Source organism: Lissotriton vulgaris, chromosome 2_2, assembly GCF_964263255.1.
Source record: "Lissotriton vulgaris chromosome 2_2, aLisVul1.2, whole genome shotgun sequence".
Classification (NCBI taxonomy): Eukaryota; Metazoa; Chordata; class Amphibia; order Caudata; family Salamandridae; genus Lissotriton; species Lissotriton vulgaris.
The window spans coordinates 221,327,342-221,339,412 of NC_141688.1; the positions used below are offsets into that span (position 1 = coordinate 221,327,342).

At 47.2% G+C, this 12,071-nt stretch overlaps 1 protein-coding gene across 1 annotated transcript in view; it reads right to left on the reverse strand.

Moving 5' to 3' along the window:
- ABTB2 (ankyrin repeat and BTB domain containing 2) overlaps positions 1-12,071 on the reverse strand; it is a 485,106-nt gene that overhangs the window by 40,313 nt on the left and 432,722 nt on the right. The window contains exon 6 of the mRNA XM_086959586.1: positions 10,077-10,166. Within this exon, the coding sequence (XP_086815712.1) occupies positions 10,077-10,166 (90 nt within the window). The remainder of the gene's footprint in view (positions 1-10,076; positions 10,167-12,071) is intronic.

Sequence of the window (12,071 nt, forward strand, 5' to 3'; positions counted from 1 at the left end):
CGATGCGTATGTGCTTGCAGTAGTGACGATGGCGCATGGAGTAGCGCATATAAGTTCTAAAGGGATATGTAAGATGTTGGCTCCGGTCTGGAAGAATGAGGGAATCAGTAAGTGTGCAGAAAGAGTGGTGAAAAATTGTATGGTGTGCTTGATGCATAATCCTGGCAAGGGAACTCCAACTCCAGCTGGTCATTTCGCTCCTCCTTCCTGTCCCTTTGAAGTAATTCAGTTAGACTTCATTCACATGGAACGCTGCAACAATTTAAAGTACGTCCTGGTGGTAGTTTGTGCTTTTTCCAGGTGGATAGAAGCATACCCACTAAAGGACAACACTGCCCTATCGACTGCCAAAATTCTTCTCAAGGAATTTTTCCCTAGGTATGGAATGCCACGGATTGTATGGTCAGATAACGGAAGTGAGTTTATAGGGAAAGTTATGCAGAGTGTGTGTGCCGGTTTAGGATTGAAACAGAAATTTCACAGTGCAAACCACCCCCAGTCTGCTGGTTTAGTCGAGGGTTACAATGGCACCCTCAAGCTAAAAATAGCCAAAATACAAGCATCCACAGGTTTGGCCTGGCCAGACGCACTTCCTTTGGCCCTGTTATCAACGAGAGCAACAGTACATTCTAGAATAGGGCTTAGTCCATACGAGATTGTGTTTGGCCGCCCGGCAAATATCTGGGGTGTGCCAAGGCCTAAGCAATTTTGCTCCATTGAATATCCTATGTTGATAGACTACCTTTACGACTTGACTGCTAAATTGAGTCTTATTCATCAACAGGTTTTCGATGCCTTGCCAAAACCTCCGGAGAGTCCAGGGCACCAGCTGAAACCGGGTGACTTCATCGTAATAAAGAACTTCGCGAGGACGAAGAACCTTCAACCAAGATTTGTGGGGCCTTATCAGATCTTACTGGCAACGAGGACAGCCGTACGTGTCGCTGGCCGTAAACATTGGATTCACGCTTCTCACGTAAAGCGTGTTCCGTTGCCGCTCCCTTACGACGACTGGGTGAAGAAGGGAATTGGTGCCTCCGAATCTGAAATCACACCGAAGTTCATCTCTTTCAGCGATGCCGAATTGATTACTGACACTTTGAAACCTGACTCTCCTCCTGAAAAAACTCCTTTGAACATTGAACATTTGTCTCCAGCATCAGAAGAAACTTTACTATCTGCGAACTTAAACTCTGCAACAGCTGCTAGTGATACACTATTTTCCGATCAGACAGTACCAGCGAAGAAGAGATACAACCTAAGAAGCCATAATATGGACAAATAAAGCAGGCAACTGCATATTGTGATTTTGATATATATATATTGAACTTTTGCCTTTAGCCAGGAAGTTTGCTATTGTTTATTGTTTTTAAAATTGCCTTGCCGTCTGGGTAGCCGTAGGGTCGTGGCTGTGTGCCTAGTTTGAATTTGCAGGGGTCTGACACAAGGTCGATCTTTCTGTTGGTTCTGGGAACTCCCAGGGCTGATAGAGGCATTTTCATCTACGTACACATCATCAGTGGTCGCGAGCGGATTGTAGAAGATGGAGCTTCCTGCGCTGCAACGAGAAAATGTGATTTATGTTCGCAGAAACAGACTTAATAGAATTCTTCATAGCAAATGTTTTCTGATGCAATGTGCCGTTACATTTTTGATTGTTTTAGCAACATTGGTGGGTGGAATCGTCTTTAGCATAAATTTGATTTTTGTGCCAGTTTCTACAGTACCTCCCCTTGATCCTGCTATTTCTACTGTTTCTTCTATACACTCTTTTCACTCGTTTCCGGAACATGAGCAAGCCCGACGCTCAGAATTTACCAACAACACTTTTGTACAGCTCTTACACCAACACCAACTGGTAGTTAACACGACAGACTGTTGGGTGTGTGGCTTGATACCTCACACCATGGATAAAGGTATTCCATATCTGGTTTTGCCTTACAGCTATAATGGATCATTTCAGGCCTTCCAAACGATCTTTGCTTATGCCCTTGAGACCTATCCTCCACGTCCACCGCGTTCCACTAAATATAACTCTGCCAACAAAGCTTTAGTCCAGGGAATTATTGACATGGTCAAGGACGTCAATAATACTCCATCTTACCCTAGAGACGAATTGCGAGTATATTTAAGTTGGAATACTTCAGAGTATCGCCTTAGTTTAGGAGAAAGCAAGCGTAAAAGCTCAACTCCAATCTGGGTCGTACCTCACCGAGGTCAGGTCTGTTTGCAAGGTAATGGGAGAAATCCGAGAGCTCAGCTAGGGAGGAGTGAGTGCGTAGAGACTTATGTGTTTCCGGCTAACTCTTCCCCTGCCTTTCTCACTGCTAGGGGTACCTATTTCATTTGTCGAGACAGAGCTTATACATGGTTGCCTGCCGACTTCTCAGGATCATGTTATATTGCTCGACTATTGCCTCCGACATACACTGCTTCACCTGATTACCACAGAACAAGAGTAGCGAGAGGTGTCTTCAGCAAGGAAGATACCGCTGGTCAGGAAGCTGGAGACTTCTTCAAAGGCTTCCTTCCGTTCTGGGGGCCTATGGCCAATAGTAGAAACATACGTCAGCTAACACGGGTAGTTGAATCTACTATTACCGAAACTGCTGGTGCCCTTAGCAATCTAACAGCTGAGCTTCAGGCGGATAGGCTCATGACGTTGCAGAACCGTATGGTTCTAGACGTTATACTTGCAGATCGAGGTGGGGTATGCAGAATGATCCAATCGAGCTGCTGTGTCTTTATTCCTAATAATGCTCCAACAGTCTATGAGGCGATCTCTAAGTTGCACAAGATTTCAGACTCCATACATGTAGACAAGGGAAACTGGTCCTTCATGGAGTGGTTTTGGACTCTGATCTCAGCGTGGGACCTGATGAGCATAGAACTAGATTCTGACATAGACTGAGTAATTGCCTATGTAAGGGCAAAAGGAGGGCCTGAGGTTCCGTGACGGTTCCGTGACTATTTGAACCCGTGTTTTCAATATTGTCGGAAATACATAATATTGGTATCAGCGAACCGCAAATGATCCATTTAGCATATCCTGGTGTTTTCGCTATGCTACGAGCAAGAGCACTCCTGTTATGAACACATTTCTGATCTACCCACGGCATCCATCTTAGATCATGGCCGCCATTTTGTGTTTCCTTGCCCTCACATATGCAATAGCCTCTGATCACTCCACTTTGATTAAGGACACGTAGCCTTAGCCGGAGATTCACCTCTTACATGACACGTGCACCTTAAACCAGATCACGCTGTGGCTGCATGACTCGACAAAGGCTGCCTCCTCTGCCCGAGGCCAGTCCTGCCAAACTGGTCTTCGTGTCCATTGTACCTGATCATGATTAGGCGGCCGAAGCCGGTAGCCTTGCCCATTTACAACCCACAAGCATCCCTTATCCCGCTTTCCTATCTTCCACACCTGGCTCTGTTTCTTTCTTTCTGAATCTTTATTAGGGGGAGGTAACGAACTTTACGATGAGGCGGTCCGGGTCCTGAATGCAATATTGACAGGGAATTGTGACAAACTAGTGGGAACACCTCTTTTCGCAATGTTTGGCCTCAGATATTATCGACGGTTCCTGTGTAACGCCAAATATTTATTGTTTTAGACACAAAGGTTTTGGGAATGTATTACATGTAAAGAATTTGCCCCTAGCATAAAAAACAGTATATAAGGAGCAGCCCTCTTTGTACAAATCGAACAGGCTCCTGGTTACTGCCCGTGTGTAGTATCTATGACTTCTGTGTCCCTGCAGTAATAAACCTTTGGTCTTTGACGCCACCATCGAGAAGCCCGTGTTTCTGTTCATTTGTGCACCAAGGCAGGTGGAACTCCGGGGTCTTTGGGTGTTGTACCCTGACACCTCTGGACGGAACCAAGAAGTCCAGAACTCCATGCCAGTACTTCTTTAGTTATAGAAAAATAATTCAGGGGCCAAAGTTTCCTTTAGGAACTAGCCACTGGTACGCCCTCACAGTCCTCTTTCTTCCACCATTCTGCATTGCCTGTCTCTTTATCTTACTTGTGCATATTTTTTTACATTCCTACCTTCTCCATTTGTCACAGTTTTCCCCTTTACACAGAGTTCCAGTGCTGGCCGGCCACAACCACCGGCACAAATTAGGCACTGGCTTCAATCGTGCACATGAATGGAACTGGCTAGTTTTGCCTAGACGGCTATTGTCCCACCAACCTCTCTAATACGACCGCCCCGTTTGTGCCAATTGTGATGGTTTGTTGGAACTTTTGAACATCTATACTTCCCATGAGACATTTCAGAGCTGATACACAACGCAGCAAGTGTGTAGCAATTTCACACCACTACGAACCTGGTGCATAACCAGTGGGCAGAATGAAAGCACCGTACCCAACTGTTGCGCCGTACATACTAACCACAAAGGAATGCCCTGTACTCACCTGTTGTGCCCTTCATACTTACCACGAAGGAAAGCCCCGTACCCAACTGTTGCGCCCTACATACTTACCAAGAAGGAAAGCCCCGTACCCAACTGTTGCGCCCTACATACTTACCAAGAAGGAAAGCCCCGTACCCAACTATTACACCCTTCAAACTTACCAAAATAAAAAGCCCTGTACCCAGCTGTTGCGCCCTACAAACTTACCAAGAAGGAAATCCCCGTGCCCAACTGTTGCGCCCTTCATACTTACCAAGAAGGAAAGCCCCGTACCCAACTGTTGCGCCCTTCATACTAACCAAAAAGGAAAGCCCTATGCCCAACTGTTGCGCCCTTCATACTTACCACAAAGGAAAGCCCCGTACCCAACTGTTGCGCCCTTCTAACTTGCCACAAAGGAAAGCCTGCACCCAACTGTTGCGCCCTTCATACTTACCAAGAAGGAAAACCCTGTGCCCAACTGTTGCGCCCTTCATACTTACCAAGAAGGAAAACCCCGTGCCCAACTGTTGCGCCCTTCATACTTACCAAGAAGGAAAACCCCGTGCCCAACTGTTGCGCCCTTCATACTTACCAAGAAGGAAAGCCCCGTACCCAACTGTTGCGCCCTTCATACTTACCAAGAAGGAAAGCCCTGTGCCTAACTGTTGCACCCTTCATACTAACAAAAAAGGAAAGCCCCGTGCCCAACTGTTACGCCCTTCATACTTACCACGAAGGAAAGCCCCGTACCCAACTGTTGCGCCCTTCATACTAACAAAAAAGGAAAGCCCCGTGCCCAACTGTTACGCCCTTCATACTTACCAAGAAGGAAAGCCTCGTACCCAACTGTTGCGCCCTTCATACTAACCAAAAAGGAAAGCCCTGTGCCCAACTGTTGCGCCCTTCATACTAACCAAAAAGGAAAGCCCTGTACCCAACTGTTGCGCCCTTCAAACTTACCACGAAGGAAAGCCTTGTACCCAACTGTTGCATCCTTCATACTTACCATGAAGGAAAGCCCCGTTCCCAACTGTTGCGCCCTTCATTCTAAGCTGTGTATTGACTCCCTCTTGAGGCGGAAGCCGAGAGGTTGTGTTGTTTGATGTCTGTAGCTCATAGCCTCATTTTAAAATTTGTTTTATATCGCACTGTATTTTTTGCTTGATCACGAAGCGTTTTACTCTGTTACTGTGCCCCTGCCTATCCGCCCAAATAGTAAAGCGGGTCTTACTTATTTACTCCTGCTGCTGCCTGCTAGATTTTAATTAGCACGGCGAGCCTACCGATCTTCCTTCGCACCCCCGGTGTCCCAGACTCACTTCAGCCGATTCAGGGCTGAGTCAGCGGTGTGCCGGACGGGCTAAAACTTAGAGCGGCCATCTTTGCTTGGGAAGCCTACTCTCGTGCTGTAGCGGAGAGTATAAAAAGGGAAGGGCATGTCACCTCGCAGCGGACGCGCTCAGCGGACGTGCAGGACCTGCGCCGGAGTTGTGCCAGAGTCCTGCCCGTCTGCGCCCGTCCGCGACCAGAACGTGGCCAGGACGATAGACCATACGCTCCCCCCATCTATAGGTATGATAGGAATACACTACTCAATCTACAACCATTCCACTGTGCGTTTACACATTCCCTTTCCTTGGATCTGACTTTATCTAGATATCCGTGTATGCCCTGCCATTTTGATCAGGCAGAGGAGAACTTGGCATTATGTTGTCCCTTTCGCACGCATTTTAAACGGCCCTTACCCATTAATAACAATGTCAAGATAAAGGCAGGCCTTATTAACTGTCGCTCTCTTGTAAAGCACTCCCTGGATATAGCCCTATCCCTAACAGACAACAACTGGGACATTCTTTTCCTGACGGAAACATGGCTCGGGGAAGATTCCAACCCTGCCTTAGCCCTAGCCATTCCTGTAGGATATAATATCTACTGTGAGAATAGGAATAGTAGTACCCACGGTGGCAGCATTGCTATTATTTATAGATCTGTATGGACCATTTCTTCATTCCCCTACACCCAAATTGATTCCATTGAGGCCCTCCCTTTTTGTATCCATTTTCAGGCTAATATTACTTTCTCAGGTTTACTTGTCTATCGACCCCCTAAGTCCAAGATCTCCGCGTTACCTGTCTTTCTGGACTATATTCTTCAGGCCAGTTTGCGTTACGCAAATTTCACCTTACTTGGAGATTTTAACCTCCATGTGGAGGATGCCTCGGATCTGAATAGCTTCAACTTCCTTTCCACACTTCTTGACGGCGACCTGGAACAGCTGGTCCATTGCCCCACCCACAAGGCGGGACATACCCTCGACCTGATTTGCTCCAATCTGCCAGACCTAATCATTGGCCACTCGTACCCTGTGATTTGGTCTGACCATCTTTTTATTCTGTTTTCTTTTTGTTTATTCCATCAAAAACGAACTTGTGTTCAGGCCAAAACCCACGGGCGCAACTGGAGTACTATCTCGCCAGTCAGTCTTAGCGCTCAGTTGGGTACCACAGTTCCGAGGGAGGCCGTTGATCTTGATCCTAGGCTGAACAATTTCAACAGCTGGATCACTTCTGCCATTGATTCAATTGCCCCCGTTAGGTCAATTAAAACTTTCCGTTCTGTCCCCTCCGCACCATGGTTTTCAGAAGAATTGCGTAAATGTAAACCGGCCTGTAAACTTTTAGAAAGGCGTTGGAGACTCTCATACTCTCCCGCCAGTAAAACAGAATATAAATTAGCACTCAAAAAGTACAGGAAAAAGATCATTGATCATAAAAGAACACACCTTGAGGAAAAAATTAGCAATGCTCATGGTTCTGCTAGGGAGATCTTTCAGACGGTAAGATCATTCACTGATCCTTTGGCCCTCAAACGCCAGTCCCCTGTCTCCCAATCTCTTTGTAATCGCTTATCTGTTTTCTTTGAGGACAAAATTGTCGCCATTTATGACTCCTTTCCTAATAAAAATCATCCTGATCCCTCCAATGAGTCCACATCAATCATTCCCTCTGACTTAGCACCTTCCAAGATCTTTACCAATTTTGAAGAAATCCCCCTTGATCTTTCTCTGGTAGAATTATCTAAATGTAGATCGGGTTCGCCGACCGACCCATCGCCGGCAAAACAATATAAAGCCTTGGCCCCGCTTCTCAACCCCATTTTGAACAGCATTTGGAACGATTCTCTCCAGACCGGCATCTATCCAGACTCATGGAAACATGCATGATTAGTTCCAATCCTTAAAAAGGCCAATGCTGATCCTAATGAGCCGGCTAACTATAGACCTATATCTCTGTTGCCGGCTCCAACAAAGGTACTGGAGAAATTAGCACAAAAACAACTTGCTAATTTTCTTGAATCCAATGGTGCTTTCCATGATTCTTAACTTGGATTCAGACATGGCCACAGCACGGAATCAGCTCTGATAGAGATGGCCGATGCTGTTTGCTGGAAACTCGATGGAGGTGCAAGGGCGGTGTTGGTGCTGCTTGACTTGTCGGCAGCATTCGACACCGTCTCTCACTCTGTCCTGTTGGGTCGTCTTCACTCTAAGGGTATTCAAGGCCAGGCCTTGAGGTGGCTATCTTCCTTTCTGTCCAACAGGACTCAGGCAGTCTTCACTCCCCCGTTCACGTCCAATAGCTGCCCGCTCAAGTGGGGAGTCCCGCAGGGCTCCTCCTTGAGTCCTCTTCTTTTTAATGTTTATTTTTCCCCGCTTGCTGAGATGATCGCCCAGGCTGGAATCAAAGCCACCTCATATGCGGACGATATCCAACTCCTGTTCGCCTATGATAAACTCTCCCTGTCTACTTTCGATCCTCTAAAAAACTGCCTGCGTAAAATATCAATGTGGATGGATAACAACTGCCTTCGACTTAACGCAGGGAAAACGGAGGTCCTTTTTTTCCATCAGCCATCTCCCCTGGACCCCCACCTTTGGTGGCCACATGACTTGAGTTCCCCCCCTCGCCTAAAGAATCTATAAAAAACTTGGGCGTCAGATGGGATTCCAACCTCTCTTTACGCAACCAAGTACAGACAGTGTCGGCGGCTTGTTTCTCCAAAATAAGGATGGTGAAAAAATTCATCAATTTCCTCCCTAATAACACCAGGAGAGCCATAGTCCAAGCTCTGATCACTTCTCACTTGGATTATGCCAACGGTCTGTACACCGGGCTGTCTGTAGGTTTATGCCATCGTCTACAGACAGTTCAGAACTCAGCGGTGCGCTTGGTGTGTGGTATTTCCCTAAGAGAGCGTATCTCCTCTCATCGGCGCTCGCTTCATTGGTTACCAATCCAGAAGAGAGTCGAATTCAAGGCCCTAATCTTGGCTCACAGGGCTTTGAAAGGACAAGGTTCGGCCTACCTGACATCCTGTCTGCGCCCTTACAAAAATGTGAGATCTCTCCGTTCTGACACCAAAAATGTTCTTATCTCTCCCAGATTTAATAAAACTCGTTCTGTAGGGAAAACTTTCCAGGTCTGTGCCGTCTCTTACTGGAATAAACTTCCTCTTGCAATCAGGTTGATCCCAGAGGAGCCCTCTTTCCGTAAGGCACTAAAAACTTTCCTTTTCTGCTGATCCCTTCAGGAGTAAGATTTATTTACACTCTCAGAAGCGCCGGACACCCCGGTGGGGTAGCCGCGCGCTATACAAGACACACTAAATAAATAAATACATACCACGTAGGAAAGCCTCGTACCCAACTGTAGCGCCCTTCATACTAACCACGAAGGAAAGCACCGTACTCATATTTTGCACCATTCATACTAACCACGAAGTAAACTGCCTTACCCATCTTTAGCAGCCTTCATATTAACCACGAAGTAAAGCGCCATACCCATCTTTTGCGCCCTTCAAACTTACCACGACGAAAAGCACCGTACCCATATTTTGCACCATTCAGACTAACCACAAAGGAAACTGCTGTACCCATCTTTTGCACCCTTCATACTAACCACGAAGGAAACCGCCGTACCCATCTTTTGCGCCCTTCAAACTTACCACGAAGGAAAGTGCTGTATCCATCTTTTGCGCCCTACATACTTACCACGAAGGAAAGCACCGTACCCGTTATATACTACAAGCTTACCATGAAGGAAGGCACTGTACCCACCTAGTGCGCCCTTCATACTTACCACGAAGGAAAACCTTGTACCCATCGGTTGCGCCCTTCATACTAACCACAAAGGAAAGCCTCGTACCCAACTGTAGCACCCTTCATACCTACCACAACGGAAAGCCTCATACCCATCTGTTGCGCACTTCTTACTTACCATGAAGGAAAGCACTGTACCTAACTGTTGCGCCCTTCATACTTACCACAAAGGAAAGCCTCATATCCATCTGTTGCACCCTTCATACTTAAGACGAAGGAAAGCCCTGTACCCTACTGTTGTGCCCTTCATACTTGCCATGTAGGAAAGCACCAAACCCAACTGTTACACCCTTCCTAATAATCATAATTCCAGGATTTGTAAAGCGCTCAGGTACCACAGGCGAGGTGTCTTGGCGCTGGGGCCGTCGGGAAGATTAGGCGCGCTATTACCCAGAGTCACAAGGTTACCGGCTAACCTGCCTACGGCGCCAGGAATTCAACCGTGAACCCCTATGCTCCGGAGTCAGCCACCCTGGCTGCGACACCATACCTCTTCCGTCATACTTACCGCAATGTCCAAGTTGGCTCCGGCGTCGATGAGCATCTGAACCATGGCCTCGTCTCCAGCTGCGCAGGCATACATGAGCGGCGTCATACCCTAGAGGATGCAAAAGGAGCCAGCGTTAGAATGGGCACAGGGGTTGACACTCGCTGTCGCTATATGAAAAAAAAGCACACCGCTGGTCTCCTCTAGTGAGTCTGTCAAAGTCTGTCACTGTAACTGCAGATGACTTCTAGACACTGGGACTAAGGCGCACAACACCCATTGGACTCAAAGGGCTTCAGCCCCCCCGTCGTGCGCCCGGGATGAGACAGCTTCCCGGGAACACACACGCTGCCACACCCGAGCACTTCACAGGTCTTTAAATGACCATTTGCATGCTAATGAGGCCTTGCTGTTGTTTCACCCCTTCTAAGATCCCCTGCAGCTCCACTCTGTATGTTGCTTAAAGATTCGGCCCCCCGAAATATTTTTTAAGCCTCCCCCCCCCCGAAATTTGACTCTAGTTGCGCCTCTGCTGGGACTCCGTGGCAAATGAGAATCCCAGGGACCTGAACGGGGCCACAAGTGGTTTGTCACCCACCGTAAAGTGACTACCGCAAGCATTTGCCTAATGTTCTATAAGCCAAATTTAAATGCTGGCTAGATTCCACATAGTACAGTTTTTTACAGCTTCCACTCATGGCTGAACTTGGGGGCTATATTGACATATTTGCTAATAAAGATTGCAACCACCTCCAGATGCAACTGCAGTTTTTTATTAAATCTTCCACTAATACCAGTTCAGTCTAGCTCCCCATCACATACACTGGTGAGAGTGTGTATGCTGCATCTGCTGAAGGTGCTCTGTATCATACACCACTACATGACTAAAACTCACCCTGGTCAATAACATTCATAACAGAAATGTCTGATCAGCCTCCAGTTCCCTCGTTCCTGTCTAAGGCATTCCTAAGCCCCGATAATGAGAACAACATTTTCAGAACACGTCATCATGCACCCTTTCATCAAACATAGAGCCTGGACTTTGCAAAGCAATTCAAAGTTGTAGCTTTTCCACTTTGCAGTCCTAACCACACAACATTAAAAGGCACGTTCACATTATGACAACAAGCACAAACAGAAGCAACAACACACCAACAGGCAAAAAAAGTTTTGAAAATACAGATTGCAAAGTATTGTGTAGATACAGTCAACACCGGGTATCATGAAATGGATGTTTATTAGACACACACAATGACTGTCTGTGGTGCGCCCTCTCCAGTCAGCTAAACGCTGGTCCGAGAGAGTACCACTGCATCATAACAGGGCCGAACATGAGCCTAGACCTTGCGATTAAAGGCGATCGCCACATCATCACAACAGGGTGGAAATCCGATAACCCTAGACCCTGGGATTAAAGGCAATCGCCACCGCATCATAATAGTACAGAACACATAACCCTAGACCCTGGGTTTCTAGGCGATCGCCACCGCATCATAATAGGGCAGAACACAAATCCCTAGACCCAGAGTTTCTAGGCGATCGCCTCCGCGTCATAATAGGGCGGAACACATAACCCTAGCCCCATGGTTTCAAGGCGATCGCCGCCATATCATAATAGGGTGGAACACATATCCGTAGACCCTGGGTTTCAAGGCGCTTGCTGCCGCATCATAATAGGGCACAACACATATCCCTAAACCCTGGGTTTCAAGGCGATCGCCACCGCATCATAATAGTGTAGAACAAATATCCCTAGACCCAGGGTTTTAAGGCGATCACCGCAGCATCATAATAGGGAGGAACAGATAACCCTTGACCTGGGATTCAAGGCGATCGCCAATGCATCATAATAGGGTGAAACACATAATGCTAGACCCTGGGTATCAAGGCGATCGCCGCCGCATCATGATAAGGCGGAACACATATCCCTAGACCCAAGGTTTCAAGGCGTTTGTCGCTGCATCATAATAGGGCGCAACACATAGACCTAGACCCAAGGTTTCAAGGCGATAAGGC